Source organism: Grampus griseus (assembly GCF_964374135.1).
Source record: "Grampus griseus genome assembly, chromosome: 10".
Lineage (NCBI taxonomy): Eukaryota > Metazoa > Chordata > Mammalia > Artiodactyla > Delphinidae > Grampus > Grampus griseus.
The window spans coordinates 100,207,981-100,230,207 of record NC_139004.1 but is presented as its reverse complement, the minus strand read 5'-3'; the positions used below and the strand labels follow the sequence as shown (position 1 = coordinate 100,230,207).

The window sequence follows — 22,227 nt, the reverse complement described above, 5'->3', positions numbered from 1 at the left end:
ATTATAAACTAAGCATAGAAGAGTTCTAATAAGTAAAGTGAAATGAGTTGATAAAAATTATATTTCCATCATGTCCGTATTACATAATATTTTATCATAAATAACGAAGTTCATACACTTCTTTTCTTCACACCAAGTAGGAAACACATATCTGAGTGTCTAGAAATTCAGATAATTGGTCCAACGTTAATGAGATTTTACTATTCCTCAGAATTAGAAACTTTATATAACTAAGTTATTTTTTTCTCTTTTGCTTTGTTCTTATTTGCTGATTGTGACTTGAAAATGAGTCCTTTATAGTTTTATGTAGCAGGTGTTAGGATCCTGCCTACATAACTCTCCCAACTCTAACTAACTAGGAACTAACTTTGTACGTTTAACCATGGATGTTATATTATGGTTTCACAACCATCTGAGGGCAGATGAGAACATAGAAAGTTCTTCCAGAAAACTCCATCGGTAGCTAGTTTGTGTTTCAAGAGAGGGTATACAGCCCCCTGTATTGGTATAAGAAGGATCTTTCTGTTTTCCCGAGGGGTATTCAGGCATCCCATTCCGTACAGTGGGGCTGTTCCCATGCCCTGGTGCTTGGCCCATGGTTCCACCACTGTCCTGGCTAGAATGCAGTAAGATTCTTGAGCAGCAGTCTTGTAGAATAGATCTTTGGCATTGAGCTTTCAGTTTCTTTAGAGAAGATAACCCATTAGCAAGAGTTTTATGTAAAGTAAGTATAGTTGAAAATCTTTTCATTGTGTACTGTCAATAAAATTAGACATACCTTGGGACTCCCCTGGCGGTCCAGTGGTTAAGACTCCATGCTTCCACTGCAGGGGACACGAGTTTGATCCTTGGTTGGGGAACTAAGATCCCGCATGCTGTGCTGTGGGGCAAAAAAAAAAATTAAAAAAAAGAGACCTACCTCGGTGCAACAGAACTGACTGTTTTTCAAGGTTTGGTTTTTTTGAAGGAAAGTTATAGGTCATAGGTTGGTTTCTGGGTTCTTGATGTTGGTGCTGTGGCTTTGATGAAGTTTTCATTTCTAGTCCTGACTTCAGTAATGGATCTCTGATCCCCTGAGGTGTGGGGAAAGAATACATTTTCTGATATTTTAATGAATAACAGTGCTCTGAACTCAAATAGTGGCTTGTGTGATAAGGTTGGGAGGGAAAGATTATTCAGTAAGGATGGCAAGCTATGCAATATTTAGGAGCTTTGGCTCTGAATGGAACAGATTTTAGGGTCAAATCTTGCTTCCACTCAGCACTGTGACCCTGGGAAACGTTTCTGTAACATCTATAATTGTAAAGTGACAGCAGTAATAGTACCTGTTTTATAGGATTGTAAAAGGATTAAGCGATACTACCTATAAAGCTGTAGGAAGTAGATGTCAATAAATGTTAGCATCTGTGTTATATAATTTTTTAATGTTTTACTTTCTTATAAGTTCAAACTTAAGGAAAATAATACACATAAATCCTGTGTCCCCTTTACACAGATTCACCAGTTGTTTGCTGTAACATTCTGGATGTATGTATAATGTGTTTTTTCTGAATCATTTGAGAGTAAAGTGGAGACATCATGCCTCTTTGCCCTGGATACTTCAGCATGTATTTTCTCTTACATAATTACAATACAGTTATCAAAATCAGTAAATTTAATATTGAAACATGCCATTATCTAGTCCATAGTCCATATTCTAAAATTTCATCAGTTTTCCCAGTTAAATCCTTTATAACTATTTTTCCCATTCCAGGATTTATTTTTGTTTTTAATAATGATAGCAAAGCCGGGCGTGGTGGCGCGCGCCTGTAGTCCCAGCTACTCGGGAGGATGAGGCAGGAGGATCGCTTGAGCCTAGGAGTTCTGGGCTGTAGTGCGCTATGCCGATCGGGTGTCTGCACTAAGTTCAGCATCAATATGGTGACCTCCCGGGAGCGGGGGACCACCAGGTTGCCTAAGGAGGGGTGAACCGGCCCAGGTCGGAAACGGAGCAGGTCAAAACTCCCGTGCTGATCAGTAGTGGGATCGCGCCTGTGAATAGCCACTGCACTCCAGCCTGGGCAACATAGCGAGACCCCGTCTCTTAAAATAAAATTAAATAAATAAATAAATAAATAAATAATGAAAGCAAAAATTAAGGTGTCAGTCAACACAAGCCCAACATATCTAGTTGTGCAGACCAACAGAGGGCTGATCTGATGATGGACTTGTGTTCATCAGTATAATGTCATCCTAATGGCTGCAAAAGGGCTTTGGGGCCAAGTGCGAAGGGTGGTGGTCCTCAGAGCAGGAGAGGTAGCCTTGTGACTGGGGTTGAGAGCTGTTGTTTTTTGGGGTACAGAGGTCTAGGGCAGAAACTATGGGAGGAAGGAGATGGAGATAAGAAAAGCTGTAGGAGAACACCTGCTTGTCTGAAAATGAAGCTTAGTCGGAGCCATGCCATCACAAAATCTAGCTTCTCAGTAAATTTCATGGGTTTTCATCATATGTAGTCTTTTTAGGCCAGTGGTTTTCAAACTGTGTTCTTTACTGTTTCCCAGATTACACAAACATTATGTTCAAGTTTCATTTTTTAGTCCAGCTTTCAAAGCAATTAAAGTAGATTAAAAGAAAAATACACTTGAACATGTCACATACTAAATTTGACGTGCTGGAGGTCACTGGTGCACTCACTTGTAATCTGTGTTCATTCCCTTTGGGGCAGATCTTGGCTTAAACCTTCTTTTGCCATCTCCATGGATTTTAAGGTTTTCCAGAGCTATTCCTCCACACTCCCCATTTCACATTTATGTTTTCAGGAGAGCATAATTATACTTATTGTTTGAAGGAAATGTTTAAATTTGAGCTTATAAAATACATTTATATAATACAGTGCTTTTTTATCTACTTTATTTTTTGAGGTTTCACATGTTACTAGAAAAGACTTCTGCTGTATATATGTTTTTTAAAAGTTTGAAATCCTTACTACATTCCCCAGGGGACTGCATCTTGGGCTCTTGTAGCATCCTCCTTCCCTAGGTCTCTCTTCCACCAGCTCTTTATTTCTGCACACCCTTCTTGAGCAGCCAGTACCTGTTCTCTGTCCTTTCTCCATCCGCAACCATCTGATATTTCCTTTCTTGCTCTGATATTCTAGTGGCCCCTCTCAGGTACTCGTAGGAGTTGTCTGTTTGTACGTGCTGACTGGGTAGTAGTTGCACACTGTAACAAAGTCACACCATACAGAGTAAAAGACGAGTCTCCCTCCCTCCCTCTTCATGGAGTCACTCACGTCTCTCCCAAGAAAAGCCACTGTTACCATATTGCATATTCATTCTTTCAGAGATGGGCTGTGCATCTACACCTGCAAGCATACATGTAAACAATACAGCATATTTTTACACTCCTGTCGACATTCTGCCCACACTGCTCTGGACTTCACTCTCTTTTGGAGGTATTTCCCTGTGGTACAAATAAGCTGCCTCTTTCTCTTGAGTGGCAGTTTGATATCCCATTTTTTGGATGCTGCAATAAATAACATTTTACCTGCTTAATTTAAGACATGTGAGAGTATTTCTGTAGGATCCGTTCCTCAAAGTAGGATTGCTGGAAGGGTGTGTCATGTGTAATTTGTTTATTTTGTTTTTTTTTTTTTTTTAAGAAGGAATGTTATCTTTTATTTATTTAGTTAGATTTGGCTGCATTGGGTCTTCTCGTTGCTGCACGGGCTCCCCTCTAGCCTCAGCGAGCAGGGGCCACTCCTCACCGCGGTGTGCGGGCCTCTCATCGCGGTGGCCTGTTGTTGTGGAGCACGGGCTCTAGGCGCGCCGGCTCAGTAGTTGTGGCTCACGGGCTCTAGAGCGCAGGCTCAGTAGTTGTGACGCACGGGCTCAGCTGCTCCACGGCATGTGGGATCTTCCCAGAAGAGGGATCAAACCCGTGTCCCCTGCATTGGCATGTGGACTCAGAACCACTGCGCCACCAGGGAAGTCCCTTATGTGTAGTTTTGACAGTAGTTGCCAGACTGCCTTACAAAGAGGTTCCACCAACTTATACTCCCACCAGCCTGGTATGAGAGTGCCCATTTCCTTACACACTCAGCTATATATTTTGATATATATATGTGTGTTTGATACATATATTTGTGGCCCAGAATGTGGTCTGTCTTAGTGAATGTTCCATGCAGGCTTGAGAAGAATGTATATTCTGCTGTTGCTAGATGGATGAGTTTACACATGTCAGTTATATCAAGGGGGTTGCTAGTGCTCCTCAGGTCAACTATATCCTTATTGATTTTCTGCCTGCTTGATCTGTCAGTTGCTTACAGAAGAGTGATGATAACTCCAACTATAATGGTTGATTACTCTATTTCTTTTCGGCAGTCCTATCTTTTTTTTTTTAATTTAACTTATTTATTTATGGCTGGGTCTTCTTTGCTGTGCACAGGCTTCCTCTTGTTGCGGTGACCGGGGGCTACTCTTCGTTGCGGTGTGCAGGCTTCTCATTGTGGTGGCTTCTCCTGTTGCGGAGCACAGGCTCTAGGCACACAGGCTTCAGTAGTTGTGGTGCGCAGGCTCAGTAGTTGTGGCGCACGGGCTTAGTTGCTCTGTGGCATGTGGGATCTTCCTGAACCAGGGCTCGAACCTGTGTCCCCTGCATTGGCAGGCAGGTTCTTAACCACTGCGCCACCAGGGAATCCCCTTAAAGGTCTTTTGGCCATTCACTTGGAAGCGATGATGTGCTGGGACTCGTGTCCAGCCTGTGGCTCTCTGGTCTTGCATTCACTGGGCCCTCAGCCTGCAACCCACTCTGTCACAGCTCTGCACGGCTTCCTCTCTTGCCTCATTTGGGTCTTTGTCCACCGTCACTCCCTCAGAGAGGTCTTTGCTCTTGAAGCTGCCCCCCTGCCTCCTTCCCCATATTTTGTTCTGTCCATTATCCTGCTTTTTTGTTTCCTCTGTGTTTCCTTCCTGCCTCTTCATGTCAGGGTGCACAGTCTGTCTTTCCTCTAGCAGGCGAGCTCCCCGCCGTGTTCACACTTCCATCTCTAGTACCGAGAATAGTGCTGGTCACCTAGTGGGTGCCCAGTAAACACGTGTTAAGTAATTGACTCTTTCCTTGCTTGTGTCATTTTCTTTTGAACCTACCAGCATTGTTGGATTTTCCGTATTGGACTGTTGGCAAAGCTGTAGGACTCTGTGTGAGTTTGCTGTCTGAACCTTGGGATGCCATGACCCAAAGCAGTTCTATCAAGAGGTGGCGCAGATTCCAGATATGTTGTCCATAAATGTGCTGTAGGGAGCTGGGATACAACCAGAGACACAGTATGTCTCCCCTTCCCAAGGCCCAGCGCACGCACCGCAAGAGTCCTGTCTGCAGTGAGGGCCTGCTGGGGGTCCTCAGGGAAAAGGTGGCCCCATGCTCCAAGTTGGGCACTTGGCCTGGAAGAGAGACAGGAACGGGCTAGAACAGCTTCAGAGAACTTCACGAGCAGGAATAAGAGAAGTTGCTCTAACGTAGCAGCTATCTTAATTGTGACTGATGCACTTAGGCAGGGATGCAGGGAAGAGGTGAGCTATGGCAGTGGGGCTCATGACTGGTGGCCATCCCTGGAGAAATGAGGCTCAGGGCTTCTCCGGAGTCAGCGCCCACTGCCTCCAGGGCTTCCACAGTCTTTTATTCACATCTTCTCTCCATGTGCCAGGCCCTGTGCTGGCCCTGGGGATGCAGCCCTGAAACAGGTGTTATCTCTATGCTTAGAGACCTCAGAGTCAAGAGGTGGGAGAAGTTGGATGTGTGTCAGCAAGGGACTCCCTGCATTCTGTCACTGCAAGCCAGAATTATTTATAGGACCTTCCCTTCAGAAATAGCCCTTTAAAGCAGCCATTCTCAGGTTTTGGGGTTTCAAAAAGTTAGGGTAGGGAATTCCCTGGCGGTTCAGTGGTTAGGGCTCCACGCTTCCACTGCAGCGGGCCTGGATTCGGTCCCTGGTCGGGGTACTAAGATCCCGCATGCTGTGCAGCATGGCCCAAAAAAAAACAAAGTTAGGGTTGCCCACATTTCTTATTATGCCTAGGACAAGAATTTTTTTTCTTGTTTTTTTAGTTAAACCTATCATCTACTATTTATTACTGTCTTCATTTCATAACAGAAAGGGCCTTTCTTTGTCCAGGTTTATTGAACTGTAATTGATATGCAGCACTAAGTTTCAGGTATAGAACATAATAACTTGATTTACATATATGGTAAAGTGATTGCCACAAGTTTAGTTAACATTCACCATCTCATATACATGTAGAAAAAAGAAAAAGGAAAAAAGTGTTTTTTTCCTTGTGATGAGAACTCTAAGGATTTACTCTCCGGACACCTTCAAGCTGACCACCTTCATACAGTTTCCCTTCCCTCCACTTCCAAAGGGCATTTTAATTCTAAAAGTAGGAGGGATGATATCATCCTAGAATAAAATTAGCTGTATGAAAACCAGTTTCTGAAAAGCTCCCTGTTGTTTTCTCTTTCCCATTTCACCGGCACTGGTGAAACTGTCCTGGACCAGCACTGACTCCGGGCCGGCGTTGGCAGCCACTGCACATGCTCCGTGAGAGCAGCCTCCGTGTTGTGTCTTGTAGATCGTGACAGACCAGCAGACAGGACAGAAGATCCAGATAGTCACCGCAGTGGACGCCTCCGGATCCCCCAAGCAGCAGTTCATCCTGACCAGCCCAGATGGAGCTGGAACTGGGAAGGTGATCCTGGCTTCCCCGGAGACCTCCAGTGCCAAGCAGCTCATATTCACCACCTCGGACAACCTCGTCCCTGGCAGGATCCAAGTAAGACCTGTTGACAGGTGTTTGTTTCAGCACTTCTGCTACTGCACTTGTTCTTGACTCTTACCTCTACCGTGGAGGCCAAATCCATCTCTAGTGGGCCCTTTGGGGACCTGCAAACATGGTGGGTTGCTGCCTCGGCTAAAGTAAAAAACCAGCAAATGAGTGGCGAGGCCCAGAAGGCAGCCGCTGCAGTGCTCAGATGGATGGAATTTGAGCCGGCAAATCAGCGGTCCCACAGGAGACTCACCTGAGCAGTTGGCATGAGCCACTGGAGAATGGTTCTCAACCAAGGCCATGTGGTGGCAGCCCTTGGCCTGTGATGCTTTAGGGGCACCACCAAGGGCTGACCACAGTCAGATGAGGACCGACTTGTTCTCTTACCTTGGACTAGCCCGGCTCTTTATTCTGATCTTGTTCCTGTGAACTGCTGCCTGTGGGCCCCTCCGTTCTGCCCTGGTTCTCCCCGCTCTGGCAGGCGGGATGGGGTTAGGGCAGGTACAGGAAGGAGGAGAGCAAGGGCTGGAAGAAGAGCAGGGTTATTGGGAAGCATTGAACTTCCAAGTCCAACACTCAGAGAAGCAGGGACTCAAGGCCAATGTCCCATGGTGGCCAAGCATGGAGCATGTTTAGTCCAGGTCAGGGTGCAATCCATGGTCTTGTTTGGTTCTGGTTTTTAAGTTTTTTAAAAATTTGTGGTAACATATAAAATTTACTATCTTAATAGTTTTTAGGTGTCCAGTTGAGGGGCATTAAGGACATGCACACTGTTGTGTAGCCATCACCACCACCAATCCCCAGAACTCTTCATCTTCCCAAATTGAAACTCTGTCCCCACTGAACAACTCCCGTTCCCCACCCCTCAGCCCCTGGCTACCACTATTCCACTTCCTATGGGTCTGACTACTCTAGGGACCTCACATAAGTCAAATCCTGTAATATTTGTCCTTTTGTGACTGGCTAATTTCACTGAGCACAATGTCCTCAAGGTTCATCTGTGTTTTGTCTTATGTGTCAGAATTTCCTTCATTTTAAAGGCTGAATAATATTCCAGTGTATGTATAGACCACGCTTGGTTTTTCCATTCATCTGTCAGTGGACACTTGGGTTGCTTCGACCTTTACTTTGAATAATGCTGCTAAGAATCCATGTGTTTTGCAGGGAGATTTCTACTATGGAGAAAATTCAGGAAGGAAAGGGTTTTTTTCCTTCCGCTGCAGCTGGGTTCAGAACACCAATATGTTCAGCTTCCAGAGCTGTACTTTTGAGACACCTCATAATGCCATTAGTAAATACTTCCTAGTGTACATTCTGATCATCTGGAATCAGAGTTCCTCCCTGCTTGCTTCGACTCCTTGTTTTTGAAAGGATGGCTGGTGATTCTCTTGCATGTCTTATAAGAGGTCATTGCACATAATGATGTCTGTATATATTCTCACTGTACATAAATCATTTTAAGGCTTATTGTTAGTACATGATTTAATAACAGCTATTTTTCACTTTTTCATGTTGAAACCAGTTACATTACTCTTCAGATGAGCAGCACTGTGGGTCACCTAGAAAGTCACCTACAAATGAAGGAGAAATAGCAGGTTTCAGAGGCCACCTATCCTAGTCCCTCCACTGCCAGCTGCCTCACGAGAGAGCTAGTTATTTAGTCAGTAAAGCTTAATTACTTCTCTGCCAAGTAAGCCTCTCTGTGTACTTTCAAGCTGTTTCATGAGAATAGAGAAGCAACCAAAAAGACCTCGAGTATCTTCATGTTGGAGCATCCGCCTGTGAGTCCCCACACGGCCCCTACTCCTAGGTGGTTGGGGTGGCCAGATAGGAGGGTAGGTCCCTGAAAACCAGTGTCTGACCCTGGACAAGCCCACCGCCACCCACCACCGCTCAAGGGGCTTGGTCCAGATGAGCGGCCACGCCATTCCTGGTGGCATATTCAGTTGTCACATGGCATTTTCCCAGTTCTGCCCAGAGTTCTTAGAAACCTGAGATTAGGAATTCACAGTTCAACATGACTTTGCTTAGTGCTCTGGTTTTTCATCAGCACTCTGCTTATTTCCTGATTCTTCTTAGATCGTCACGGACTCTGCTTCTGTGGAGCGTCTTCTGGGGAAGGCCGACGTCCAGCGGCCCCAGGTGGTAGAGTACTGTGTGGTGTGTGGCGACAAAGCCTCAGGTGAGTAACCAAAGGCCATGCTGGGTGCACATCAGGGGCCAACATCATGCACCAAATCTGGGGCGGGGGAGGGTTGTAGGTTTCAAAACATGAACTCCACTCTTCTTATTGGGGTGGTGATGTAAATAAGCAAATCAGTTTGTCAGATTATAAGAATCAAAAGGAAAAATCAAGAAATTATTTCTGTGATTTGTAAATCTTGGTTGGGTGTCAATTATTTTTGTACTAGTAAGAAAGAAATTGGGACTTCTCTGGTGGTTCAGTAGTTAAGACTCCGCACTTCCACTGCAGGGGGTGAGGGTTTAATCCCTGGTCGGGGAGCCAAGATCCCACATGCCACGCACCTGCCCCCCCCCAAAAAAAAAGAGCAATCATTTCATTAGTCTGGTTAATATCGGCTCAGTTCTTTGCTGTTTCACAAGATGTGTTTGTTGTCTCTCCCTCCCTTGTCCTAACTGTAGCTGCCTCTGTCATGCCCCCACTGTAACCCAGTGTGATAAATAGGAGGGGGCATGCGATTCTGGCTGGAGTCCCAGGGTCAGGAAAGGCCTGAAGTCACATTGGTGACCTTGATGGTTGAGTGTGTGCTGTCAGGTAAAGCAGAAGGGTGTTCCAGCTGGCGGGACCAGGGCCTGGAGAGTTTAACATCCATACCCACCATGTCTCTGGGGAAGCACTCCTGGGCTTCCATGGTTAGGAGGTGGGTACAAGGAGACTAAAGAAGATGTCTGGCCCCAAAGCTCAGACTTCAGCCTGCTAACAGTGGGAGCCATAGAGGGTAAGTGATGCTAGGGACACTGACCTGAGTTCTGAGATGACCACTTGGTTCTGCTTTATTCTGTGGTCACTACATTCGTAGGAACTTTGGATACTTTGTGGTCCTGGTTTTAAAAAAAAGAAAAAGTGCTGAGCCAAGCCTCTTAAGAGGAAGACAACCCCAGGCAAGCACCAGCTGAAGGCCGGAAGCTCCAGCCCCGCCCGCTGATGCCTCAGGTGCTGTGCTCTCGCCCCTTTTCTGAAGCCCTCATCTGCCCCAGCAGGCAGGGGCCAGCGCTGCCTCTGTCCTCATCACCCTTTTGTTCAGATCTCTGGGCACTGGATGTGTTCTTTTCTAGTTGCTTCCTTACAGGCCTGTCTTCCCCTCCAGAATGTGCTCTTTTTTTTAGAGCAGGAACCGTGTCTGACCCCTTCATCTCTATATCCGCATCTTGTTGCTCAGCAAGGAGAGACATTCTGCAGACTTTCGGACAAGTGAATGAAGCATGTGCATAGCAGAGGCCACAGAATCTGCTTGGCTTACCCTTCTGCGCGTAAAGCTCATGACAGGCTTGCAGTGCCATTGCCTCCAGATATTAGAGATCACTCTAAGGCCTAGAGAGCCCAAGGAAATCCACTGCAAGCAAGGAAGAATGATGTCCACAGAGTCATTTCAGCATGACTCTTCTTAAAGGCACACAATTGAGACCCTCTAAGTGCAGAGTTGGAGAACGGCTCCACGTGCCAAAGCTTAGGGCTTAGGGCCATGGGTTGCTCTGCAGCCGCCGTCCACAGTGACCCTGTGAACCCTGACCCTGCAGTGTAGTTGTGACCCTGGGTTACATGAGACCAAACCAGGAGAGCATACGCGAGGACAGTCCCAGCTGGGAACGTGAGGAAGGGTAAACTCACGTACAGCTCTTTTTAATGTGGGAGGGGATTAGAACTTAGAGACCCCCAAAGTAAACAAGCTTAGAAAAAAGAACTGGCGGCCTTCCTTTGGCCTGGGCTCACACAGTCACGCCCCCCACCCCGGGTCAGTCTGGGGCCCAGGACGTGACGCACACAGAGGGAGTAAATGCAGGATGAGACTCTTTGGGCTAACAAAACACAAGCTTGTGTTTGCTCTTTGACACTCTTGACGGGACAGGGGAGCTGAGGGCCTTCACCAGGCAGGTCTGCAGAGCCGGGCCCGGTGAGTACAACGGATGATGCAGCCCAGCCATCATCCGCAAGCTCCTGCTGTGCACTCGGAGCACCGAGGTCATGCCATTTACCAGCGGCCACATAACCTGTCTGAGCTTCCATTTGTCCATCATGACCTCACAGGGCTACTTTAAAGATGGTAGAAAAATGTGAAGGCCCTGGGTGCCATGCTTAGCACTCAGGCCTGTGGTTGGCCCATGGCTGCTGGCATCAGACCCTGCACACCAGTCCCCGATAGACTTACCTTTCTCTTTCAGGCCGTCACTATGGGGCTGTCAGTTGTGAAGGCTGCAAAGGTTTCTTCAAAAGGAGCGTAAGGAAAAATTTGACCTACAGCTGCCGGAGCAATCAAGACTGCATCATCAATAAACACCACCGGAACCGCTGTCAGTTTTGCCGGCTGAAAAAATGCTTAGAGATGGGCATGAAGATGGAATGTGAGTAACTATTAAAAAACCATGTGAGTTAATAAGGAGGGCAAAAGTGAGGTTTCCATGCCTGGCCTTAAAATACTCTTAACAGTATCTGCTGAGGCTTCATTTTGGTTCACCTTCAGGGTCAGCTCAGTGATGCGGCGCTGATACCACTAGGATTGGTTGGTTTCCACAGTGGGAACCTAGTCCAGATAATTTGGGAGGCAGCATGTGGAGTGGGATGAACACAGGCTTTGGGGTAAAGCTGATACCACGTCAGCTCCAGCCCTGCCCCCAGGAGCCGGGAGGCCTTGGGAAGTCATGTGGCCTCTGAGCCACAGGTCCCCATCCATGAAATAGCACCCTTGCCTTCCTTACATGATGTGTCTGGGGTCCTCTTTTCTTCTGCAAAGGTCTGTTTTCTTCATTTGTTTCTGGCATGTGTTCTTGCTCTTGTACCAGATGCTGAAGGAAGAGGTCACTGGTGTCACGTAAAATGGAGCCCCACTGACAGCAGAAGCTGTCCAGCTCGAGTTGGGCATTAGGATGCTTCCTTTTCCACGTGGGGCATGGGCAGCTCTCTGTTAAGGGCCCACCTGAGGGGGTGTTTCTCCTCCTGGAGAGAGTCCTGTGAGCAGCAGGAAGTGACAGAATGATACCCACACAAACGCCACTCGGTCCTTTCTTGGCCATGGCACCCGCCATCTTGAGCTCCTTTAGATTTGACAACACTTTGCCTTTGAGCCTTTCTCTCCTTTGGCTGCGAAATCCACTGTGGAAGTTGAGCCAGGCGTGTCTAGCACCGAGCTTATCCCGACAGCAGTGGGCTTAGTCAAGAGGACTCCTACCTCTCCCGTGAAGGATGTGGTTTTTAAACATGGGTATTTCTGTTGTGATTTAAGCTGTGCAGAGTGAACGGAAGCCCTTTGATGTGCAGCGGGAGAAACCAAGCAATTGTGCTGCTTCAACGGAGAAAATCTATATCCGGAAGGACCTGAGAAGTCCTCTGATAGCCACACCAACATTTGTGGCAGATAAAGATGGAGCAAGGTCAGTCCCTGTGTTGACAAAGGGCGACACTGTAATCAGCCTTTGGAGCTGATTAGGGGAAGCACAGATATTCCTTGGAAAGGGGGCTTATGTGGCTCCCCACCTGAGGGCCACAGCCTTGAGTCTTGTCTTGCCTTATCCCACCCTTTTTGGAGCCACTCTAGTCACACCTCTGTCCAGGCCTGAGGATGGTTGATTTAGGATGGGGTCAGAATGTCTCCTCTCCCAGGTGCTGGGATTATGTGCTGTAGTTCAGGCATCATTCTTGCAGGAAAACAGTTGTTCCATCACTCAGGAATGGGGCTTTTTTGCAGTAGAGATAAAAGGCCTAAGACCCAGGTGTGGTCTAGATGGTGCCACAAGTCAATTTATATGTGTTTTTTTTTAATGTAATCTATCAAACTTAAAGGAACAGAAAGAGGGAAACAAGAAATCCAAAATGTATCATGGCAAGCGCTAGAGTTGGGAATGCCCTGGTGATACTCTGAGATCAGGTTAGCATTCCTGGCACAGCAGTGGACGTGGAAGCCTGGGGGGATGTGCGGTCTGTGTCATCCTGTCTCAGGCTGCAGACCCGGCTCTGCACATCTCATTGTAGAGAGAAGGGGGTTGGTGAGTCACTCGGTGGCTGAGTCTAGTGAGCTTTTCTATTGCTCAGCCTTGCAGATGTAGACGGGACAGGTAAACGCAGCCTGATCACACTGTGCATTAAATGTTGGAAGCTACTCTGGGTTTCTTTATGTCTTAAATAGACAAACAGGTCTTCTTGATCCAGGGATGCTTGTGAACATCCAGCAGCCTTTGATACGTGAGGATGGTACGGTTCTCCTGGCCACAGATTCCAAGGTGATGTTCTCTCCTCATGCCTTCTCCACTTTTATGTCTCAGTGCAGGCTGCTTCTCTGAATGTGTGCACCCACCTTCTTCTTGGCCTTCAGACTAAGTTGAGGCCGTGGCCTTCTGCATCTCCATTTACTTCTGATACAGCCGTGCTGTGATTCGTTTCAGGGATGCCAATGGCTTTTTGGCAACTCAGTCAGAGCTGGCTGGTCATGGTCACTTAACATGTCAGGGTCTAGAGTTCAATTTGGTGAAAATTCTGTGGTTCACTTCTAAGATTTTCCCCCCTAGTGACGCACATTGGCAAACTACGGGCAGGCTGAGGAAGAGCTCCTTATCCTAAGATGGCCTTTTGCAGGAGTCCCTGGTTCCTTTTTATTAGATGACCTGCAGGAAGAAGTCCAGCCAGGATTCTGGCAGCTCCAACCCGGACAGAGCAGGTCAGCTACAGGGAATCCAACTTGCGGACAGAGATGTTTGTCATCCCAAGAAAGAAACAGCTGGCTGCCTCCCGTGGAGATACGTGAGGAGAGGGGGTTTTATCCAGGCAAGGGAGCCCATTGCTTCTCTCACCTTATTGTCCCTGATATAACTCGAGCAACGACGAAGCGGCGGCAGCCCCACTGAGCCCCAAAGTCTCTGCTCTGGAAGGAGCGACTTAGAACAGCGCTGGCGTTGCTGCCGCCCTCAGAGCCAGAGCTGGGCCTGCAGGCTCCCCTCTCATCTGCTGTCATGCACATGTGGCACGTTAAGGAACGTCCTCTTCTGGGAAAGGAAAGGCAAAAATGAGAGCCGATGGACAGCTGCCCTCCACCCATTGGTCCCTGGCTGGGCTTTGAGCCTGTTGTCCTCGGGCGGTGGTGATGAATCATGCCTGGCTCATTGCCTTAACCCGGCAGACGTGCAGGACAGTGACTGACCACCTGGTGGGGTGGACACACCGTAAGCCCGAAAGTAAGGCCTGAGCACCCTGAACTCCTGATGGCAGGGGGTTGCGCAGCCGCTGTCCCGTGTGCCACCCGCACAGAGGCTGGTACTGAGCCGGCCACCCCATGCCCTCCCGTCCCCACCCCAGCGCCCACCAGGCAGGGGTGTTGGGAAACCCGAGTAAGTTAATTTGGTAAAGCATGCAGTGCCCACTGCGTAAACGCTGGCTGCTAGGAGTTGTTGTGGTCGCTGCACCGAGGAGAAGGAGCACCAAGCTGTGCGGTGGTGAGTGAGCTGTAGTGAAGGCAGCAGCTGCAGGTCATAGCCAGGCCCTGCCCGCCGCTCCTCCAGGACGTGGAAGTGACAGGACCCACCCCAGAAGCTTGTCATGAATAATAGAACATATGCAGAGCCCCTTAAAGGTAGCTATTTTCAGAAGCTGATTTTTAAACTTTTACTACGAAACAATTATACATTCAAAATCATTTACTTTGAATAAATACAAAGATACCACAGTGCTGCATGCTCCCTTCACCCAGTCTCTCCCGGAGGCCGTGTCTTGCAGAGCCATAGCACAGGATCAGGACCAGGGCAGGATATGGGGACAGGGGTGGGTATCGTTCTTTTTCTTTTTTTCACCCTTCAACTTTTTCCCTTCAACATATCTATCATGACGACCTACATCTTTCACCAGCTGCATGATATTCTGCTGTGGTGGTTCTGTGATTTATTAACCACATCTCTGTTTATGATCTTTTCTACTGATTCTAGTTTTTCATTTTTATAATCAAGATACAGCAGACATGTTTGTATACGTATCTTGGTTTATTTGTTTGAGTATATCTTTGGCTTTCTTTTTTTTTAGTTGAGATGTAATTCCCATACCAAAAAATTTACCCTTTTAGTGTACAATTCAGTGGTTTTCAGTATATTCACAAGATTGTTACAACCATCCCCTCTATCTAATTCCAGAGCATTTTCATCACCCCAAAAAGAAACCCTGAATCCATTAAGCAGTCACTGCCCCTTCTTCCCACTCCTGACCCCTGCCAGCCACTCACTTTCTGACTATGGTTTTGTCAATTCTGGACATTTCATATATAAGGGGAAATCATACAATATGTAGCCTTTTGTGACTGGCTTCTTTCTCTTATCATAATGTTTTCAAGGTTCATCCATGTTGTGGCCTGTATCAGTACTTTATTCATTTTTATTGCCAAATAATATGCCATTGAATAGCTATATCATGTGTTATTTATCCATTTGTCAGCTGATGAGCATTTGAGTTGTTTCTACTTTTTCCCTATTAGGAATAATGCTGCTGTGAACATTGTGTACAAGGTTTTCTGTGCACATATGTTTTAATTTCTCTTACATATGTACCTAGGAATGGAATTGCTGTTGTCATATAACAGCTCTACGTTTAAACTTTTGAAGAATGTTTTCCATAGCACCTGCACCATTTTACTTTCCTTCCAGCAGTGTATGAGAGTTCCAATTTTTCCACATCCTCGTCAACACTTGTAGTTATCTGTCTTGACTGTGACCATCCTAGTGGGTATAAAGTGATATCTCATTGTGGTTTTTATTTGCATTTTTAACTAGCTTATTTGTCTTTTTCTTATTAAGCTGTAAGAGCTCTTTAGATATTCTGGCTACTAAACCATTATCAGATGTATAATTTGCAAAAATTTCCTCCCATTCTCTGGGTTGTGTTTTGTGTGTGGGGAGAGAGAGATTGTCTTTTTACTTTCTTGATAATGTCTTTTGAAGCACAAAAGTTTAAATTTTGGTGACATCCAGCTTATCTGTTTTTGTTCTGTCATTTTATCGCATGCGTAGGTTTGTGTAACTACCATCACAATCAAGATACAGAACTGTTTCATCACCAAAAAGCTCTTCCTCTCACTGCCCCATCATAGCCGTACCCCCATAGAAGCTGTTTTTAAAGCAACATTAAACCTTCATTGCCCTGAGAGTCTGGTATATGTGTTCATCTTTAACATTATTATTTTCTGATTAACAGGCTGAAACAAGCCAGGGAGCCCTGGGCACACTGGCAAATGTAGTAACTTCCCTTGCCAACCTAAGTGAATCCCTTAACAATGGTGACACTTCAGAAATGCAGCCAGAGGACCAGTCTGCAAGTGAGATTACTCGGTACGAACCCATGAGGGTGGAGGCCCCTCCTGACATACACACAGGCATGGCGTTGTGAGGGTGGGTGGCAGCATTTTGACACCCACCCTGTATTTAATCAAGGATTGCAAAATTGTCCCAGTGCCCCTGCATGTCTGTCTTCTTTCAAATTTTAACTATGGGAATGTGGATGCATTTTATTACATGACATAAAACAGTCTAAAAACTCTTCATTCCAGATAATAAACTAAATTGAGTAACTCAGTGGAAGCAGGGGAAGAGATGTTACTTGGTCACTGCTTATGGTGCCTAAACATCAGTAGTGCATCCCCTTTCCCACTTCTGTTTATCTTATGTATCTTTTTTCCAAGTATTGAGTTTAGAGCTTAAATCGATTCATCAGGGTAGACAGAGATGAGCTGTTAGATGGCACCAGCTGGTCCAGACACCTGTTCCCGCTGCCAAGGGTGTGTTCTCTTTGCAGCTGGGCCGCTAGGTTTGCTCCTTTCCTATTGGGCCGGCCACTCCTGCCCCTCTTGCCAGGCCAGGCAGGTGCATGGCCGGGGCCACTCAGGTGCACCAGTCCTCATGTTCACTTGTGGTCTGGTAGAAAATTAAAATCTGGATCCAGTGGAAAGAGGATGGGATTTGAGTTAGGTCGAATTCTGGTTCTACCACTTACTAGTTGGGTGTTCTTGGAAAAGTTAGCTTTCACATCTGTAAGATGGAGAGAATTCTACCTTGGAGAGTAGTTGTGAAAAACAAATTACATGTGAAAATAAATATCTAGCTTAGCACCCAAGGCACCATGGAGACAGCATGGGGAAGCCGCCGCCCCTCCTCTCAGCATGTCAGAGTTAATTATCTTTTCCCCAGTGTGTTGTTCCTTAAATTACGTCTCAGCTAGAGCTCTTCTCCTCATAGAAGCTGTGGACTCACAACACTTGCTTGCTATGTTTTTGCTCGCAGGGCATTCGACACCTTAGCTAAAGCACTTAACACCACAGACAGCTCCTCACCTCCAAGCCTGGCGGATGGGATAGACGGCAGTGGAGGAGGGAGCATCCACGTCATCAGCAGAGACCAGTCCACACCCATCATTGAGGTCGAAGGCCCCCTCCTTTCAGACACTCACGTCACATTTAAGGTGAGTGTGTGTAGCTGGGAGAGGAGCTCTGTGCCCAGGCTGGTCTCAGTTAAAAAAATGAAACCTTGAAGTGAGCTCATTTTTCATACGGTTGTGTTTGATCAGGATCTTGTGTTCCAGAACAATGTTCCCATTATGAAGCATTTTCACTGTCTTTTGCTCACTTGGCTGTTTGGCTCTGCCGGTAACCCTGAAGCAGGCGTGGCCACCTGTCACGGCCAAGACAGGCTGATGCGGGCTGCTCTGCCGTCCGCCTTCCCATGATGACCTGGCTTCAGCATAGGCTCAGGCAGGCCCTTTGTCTGTTCCAGCAGGCGTTCCCAGCCATTGGGCCTGACCTCTTGCCCTCTAGAGCCACAGAAAGTAGATCTCAGATATACTTGAAGACTGGGTCAGGTCCCCACAGTCTTCCCTGCACTCACCTCCCCGGCCTCACTTCTCCAGGACACTGCCAGCCTCCCTGAGCCCCTGGTCTCTAGGTCTGCAGATTGAGTCTTCAGTTCCCCTCGTATTCTCCACTAGAGAGATCTGGCCAATCACTTAGGAAGAGTGAGTCCCTGCCATAGTTGTCCAAGGGTGCCAAGAACACAGGTCACCAGTGGGATTCCAGCTTCAGAGGCATTCAAGCCTCTTCTAGACAGTGGGGCTCCCGGAACCCAGCCCGACATCCTGGTGGTGTTGTGTCCTCCTCCTGCCATCTGGGCTCCTGCTCAGCTCTCATTCACTGTTCCCTGAGGCCACCTGCCAAATCCCTGCTAGCCTGTGGAGCCGACCCGTCCCCGACTTTGAGTTAGACTTGAACCTATGGCTCAAAATGGAATTGCCTTAGAACAAGTACCAGTGTAGTTGAAGCAGAGTTGAGATGTATGTCTTTGTGAGGATAAGCTGGGAGGTCCCCATCCTCCCACATTCTAGGGGCCATCAGACCCTAGTTCACTGGGCAGGACCCCACAGGGAGTCAGTGCCGGCCCCCCTGCAGAGGACATATGTTTCACAAGGATGCTCTGCACGGGGGCTTCAGTGTCAGAGACTGGTGTTGACGAGCTGCCCCTGTCACTTGGTCACCCCCGTGCTGTGTGCTCTCTCTCGCAGCTCACGATGCCCAGCCCGATGCCCGAGTACCTCAACGTGCACTACATCTGCGAGTCCGCGTCCCGCCTGCTCTTCCTCTCCATGCACTGGGCCAGGTCCATCCCGGCCTTTCAGGCACTTGGGTAAGTGGCTTTTTTCTCTGTGTGTATCGTTGGGCAGGGCCTTTCCTGCTCTAGGAATGGCCTGGAAGATCTCTGAGGGCCCTTCCAGTTTGTTCCTTTGGCCCGATTTGCTTGTTAAATACAGTTGGTGGACTGGTAGCAAGGGGACAACCTTGGTGGCCAAGGCTGCAGTGTTCCTCAGACCTTTATTGTGCCTTCTCCATGTGCCTTGGACTTGGTGCTAGGAGCAGGGGATGGACTGGAATGGAAGGCAGGAGTCGTCCTGTGATCTTGAGACAAATACAGGGTACTGCGTCTGGGGGCTTCTGAGATGAAGACAGATTGTCTCGAGGTGCATCAGCCGTGCTGTCCTGAGCGTAGATTCCCCCCTCCTCCCTGCTGCAGCCCCAGCTCCTCCCTGGCAGGCTGGGTGTGTCTCTACCTTTTGGAGCCCACCCTCGGGCTCTCAGTCCTTTGACCGCTGCAGCCTCTTGTGACAGAACCATACCAGGGCTGTTAAGGGAATAGTTTCTCCTCAGAGGGACTTCAGTTAAGGCAGTCACAGACAGTGGTGTTTGTGAAGAACAATCCTGGGCATTCCATAGGCCTTCAGCAAATACATGGTGGCACAACTTGTTTGGGACACGCGGGGGCTTGGAGGAGTGCCACCGGACCCCGCACCCACCACGCCTCTGTGTCCCCAGGCAGGACTGCAACACCAGCCTGGTGCGGGCCTGCTGGAACGAGCTCTTCACCCTCGGCCTGGCCCAGTGCGCCCAGGTCATGAGCCTCTCCACCATCCTGGCCGCCATTGTCAACCACCTGCAGAACAGCATCCAGGAAGGTAGGGCAGGGGCTGCGGGTGAGGACGGCTCCGTCTCAGCTGGCCCTCCGCATAGCCAGCCTGTGTCCCACAGCGTCCCTTACCCGTCAGAATGTTTAAATTTCTACCCGACTGCCTTCTTTTCATATAATGAAGAGGAAAGGAAAAAAATAATTGGGAAAAGGTGCTGATTTCCGACATACAGACATTGAGTGATGTTTGCAGAACAGTCACAGCTTCTGTTTTCAGCTTCATTGACAGGTTGCCCTTTCATGTATCTCACAAATCCTCACAACCCTGTACAGTAGAAACTGTTATGTCAGGGTTACATATGGGAAGACCAGGTCCCAGTAAGGTCCCTGGCTTGCCCGGGATAAAGCAGCAAGTGGAAGAGCTGGGGACTGGGGCCCAGACCTGGGTCATGTGACCCCCTAGTCCAGAGCATGAATGAACAAGTGAGTCTCTTATTATGAGATCTGTGCAACCACCTGACATCGGGTGGTCAGGTTCCAGCCGTATCAGGGCTGGGGAGTAGCCGGGGTGGTCTCCACAAGCTGCACATCCGCAGCACACTGAAGACACTGTCAAGGGAGCCCACGCTGCCCAGTGTCTAGACTATCCCTGCAGATCACACTTGCATCTGAGGTGGAGTTGAATTGCTTTTTCAATCAGTCATCCCAGTGTTTGAGACCTAGGAGTGTGAGTCACCTAGTCACACCTTCGTTTTTCTAGTTATTCCTTTGGAATAGTTATATAATGGTGATTTTTAAAACGCTGTAACATTTTATTGAATTTTAGGTTTGTTCGCAAACGAGCTTTAGTTTTATTTTTAACTGAATATAATAATACTGCCTTCAGCAAGATACTGTCATGAAGACTAAATCAGACAACGGATAAAATTATTTTGACAACTAAAAAATGCCAACGTGTTCAGGTTGGCAAATGTTTATTCAGTGCCTGCAGAGACTTGGAAAGAATTGACCTTGATAAGAACTGGCATGTGGGCCTTCAGCACCTGCAGGCCAAAGGTGCTGCCCAGGGTGGGGCCGGGGAGAATCACTGGTCTTGGAGGTCGTTACTAAGGCAGAATATTAACAGAGTGGAATCTGAGTGCCTGTTGTCACTTCACCTATAACTGGAAAATGAGGCTCTTGAGATAACTGGTTTTTCATTTAAAAGTGAAATTATTCTCTCATTTTTTTCAATATGTGGCCCCTCAAAGAAGCTCATGTTATTGCTCTCATTAGCCTTTCTCAGAGGATCTGTGATGTTGATTTCTAGATAAACTTTCTGGCGACCGGATAAAGCAAGTCATGGAGCACATCTGGAAGCTTCAGGAGTTCTGTAACAGTATGGCGAAGCTGGATATAGACGGCTATGAGTATGCATACCTTAAAGCTATAGTTCTCTTTAGCCCCGGTAAGATATGCAGTGGTCACGGTCACTCAACGACGGTTTTCCACCTGTGTCTACTGATATTTCTGAACATGAGCATGTTTGTCAGGTTATCAGCAGTGTAGAGAGAGCCCTGCCACACTGTGTGTGACTGAATGTTCCCGTAATGTGTGCTTTGCTAGCTAACATAAATACATACGTTCTTTTAAAGTCCTGTCTTTATATTCCCAAAGAAATATGCTGTAGTGCCGGGTAACTTCATATGCTAAATAGATATCATCTGTATCCTAACTAAGCCATTGGCTAAATAAGACTACAGCAAACAAAATTGAGTACACATTTGGCCCTCTGTATCCACGGGTTCCGTATCAGTGGATTCACAACCGTGAATCAAAAATATTCAAGGAAAAATATATTCCAGGAGTTCCAAAAAGCAAAATTTATTTTGCCACGCACCAGCAACTAGGTACAACTATTTACATAGCATTTATAATGTATTAGGTATTAGAAGTAATCTAGAGGTGATTTAAAAGTATACGGAAAGATACGTGTAGGTTATATGCAAATACTATACCATTTAACGTAAAGGACATGAGCATCAGTGGATTTGGTATCCATGGGGGGTTCCTGGAACCAATCCCCTGTAGATACCGAGGGATGACTATACTACCACCCAGTGTCCTTTTTTTGTTTTGATTTGTTCTGTTTTGCTCTTTGCTAATTTTTAGGTATGTTAGCACTTATAATCCAGTACAGATTGAAACTGCACAAGTTCACCCACAGTCTCTGTAGGGCAGTAGCAGCAGCAGCTGCAGGGCATGCCAAAAGGTGTGGTCACAGCAGATGAAGAAGAGGCAGCGGGACTGTTGGTGGAAAGTAAGAGTCGACCGGGCTGGCCTCACTCACTCCCCGTCAGCTCTTCTCTCTGAGCCACCTGAGAGGCCACTTGGTGACTGTTGTCCTTGACAGCAGGGGTGGACCCAGCTTAACCTCTCTGTCCCACTGCCCTGGTCCCCTACTCATGAATAACAAAATAGCTAATAAAAGTGGGAGACACTATGTGATTAAATATCTAGAGAGCAGATGATAATTTCTAATTTCATGTGGTATATGTTGTCTGGAGTAAGGAAGGAAGCCACAGGTCTAGAACCAGCCCCAGTGGGGCTGCTGAGGCTGGTGTGAGCACCCAGGGGCCACACCTCTCCTGGGAACCTTCAGGTGTGGCAGAGCACAGAGGAAGAGCCAGTGTTCTAGCAAGAGTATCCAAACTAGACCAGCCTTCAGAGCTCAATCTATTGCACTTGAGAAATTTGTCAGAAGTTTTACTAAAAATAAGTACTGAGACGTCTGCAAATG

At 47.3% G+C, this 22,227-nt stretch overlaps 1 protein-coding gene across 1 annotated transcript in view; it reads left to right on the top strand.

The window, feature by feature from the left end:
* Positions 1 to 22,227, top strand: part of NR2C2 (nuclear receptor subfamily 2 group C member 2) — a gene marked incomplete at its 3' end in the record, with an annotated part of 77,067 nt that overhangs the window by 51,551 nt on the left and 3,289 nt on the right. The window contains exons 3-12 of the mRNA XM_082663938.1: positions 6,606 to 6,806; positions 8,880 to 8,982; positions 11,202 to 11,381; positions 12,260 to 12,407; positions 13,160 to 13,253; positions 16,201 to 16,334; positions 17,283 to 17,460; positions 18,553 to 18,674; positions 19,358 to 19,497; positions 20,758 to 20,895. Coding sequence (XP_082520064.1) covers positions 6,606 to 6,806; positions 8,880 to 8,982; positions 11,202 to 11,381; positions 12,260 to 12,407; positions 13,160 to 13,253; positions 16,201 to 16,334; positions 17,283 to 17,460; positions 18,553 to 18,674; positions 19,358 to 19,497; positions 20,758 to 20,895 — 1,438 coding nt within the window. The remainder of the gene's footprint in view (positions 1 to 6,605; positions 6,807 to 8,879; positions 8,983 to 11,201; positions 11,382 to 12,259; positions 12,408 to 13,159; positions 13,254 to 16,200; positions 16,335 to 17,282; positions 17,461 to 18,552; positions 18,675 to 19,357; positions 19,498 to 20,757; positions 20,896 to 22,227) is intronic.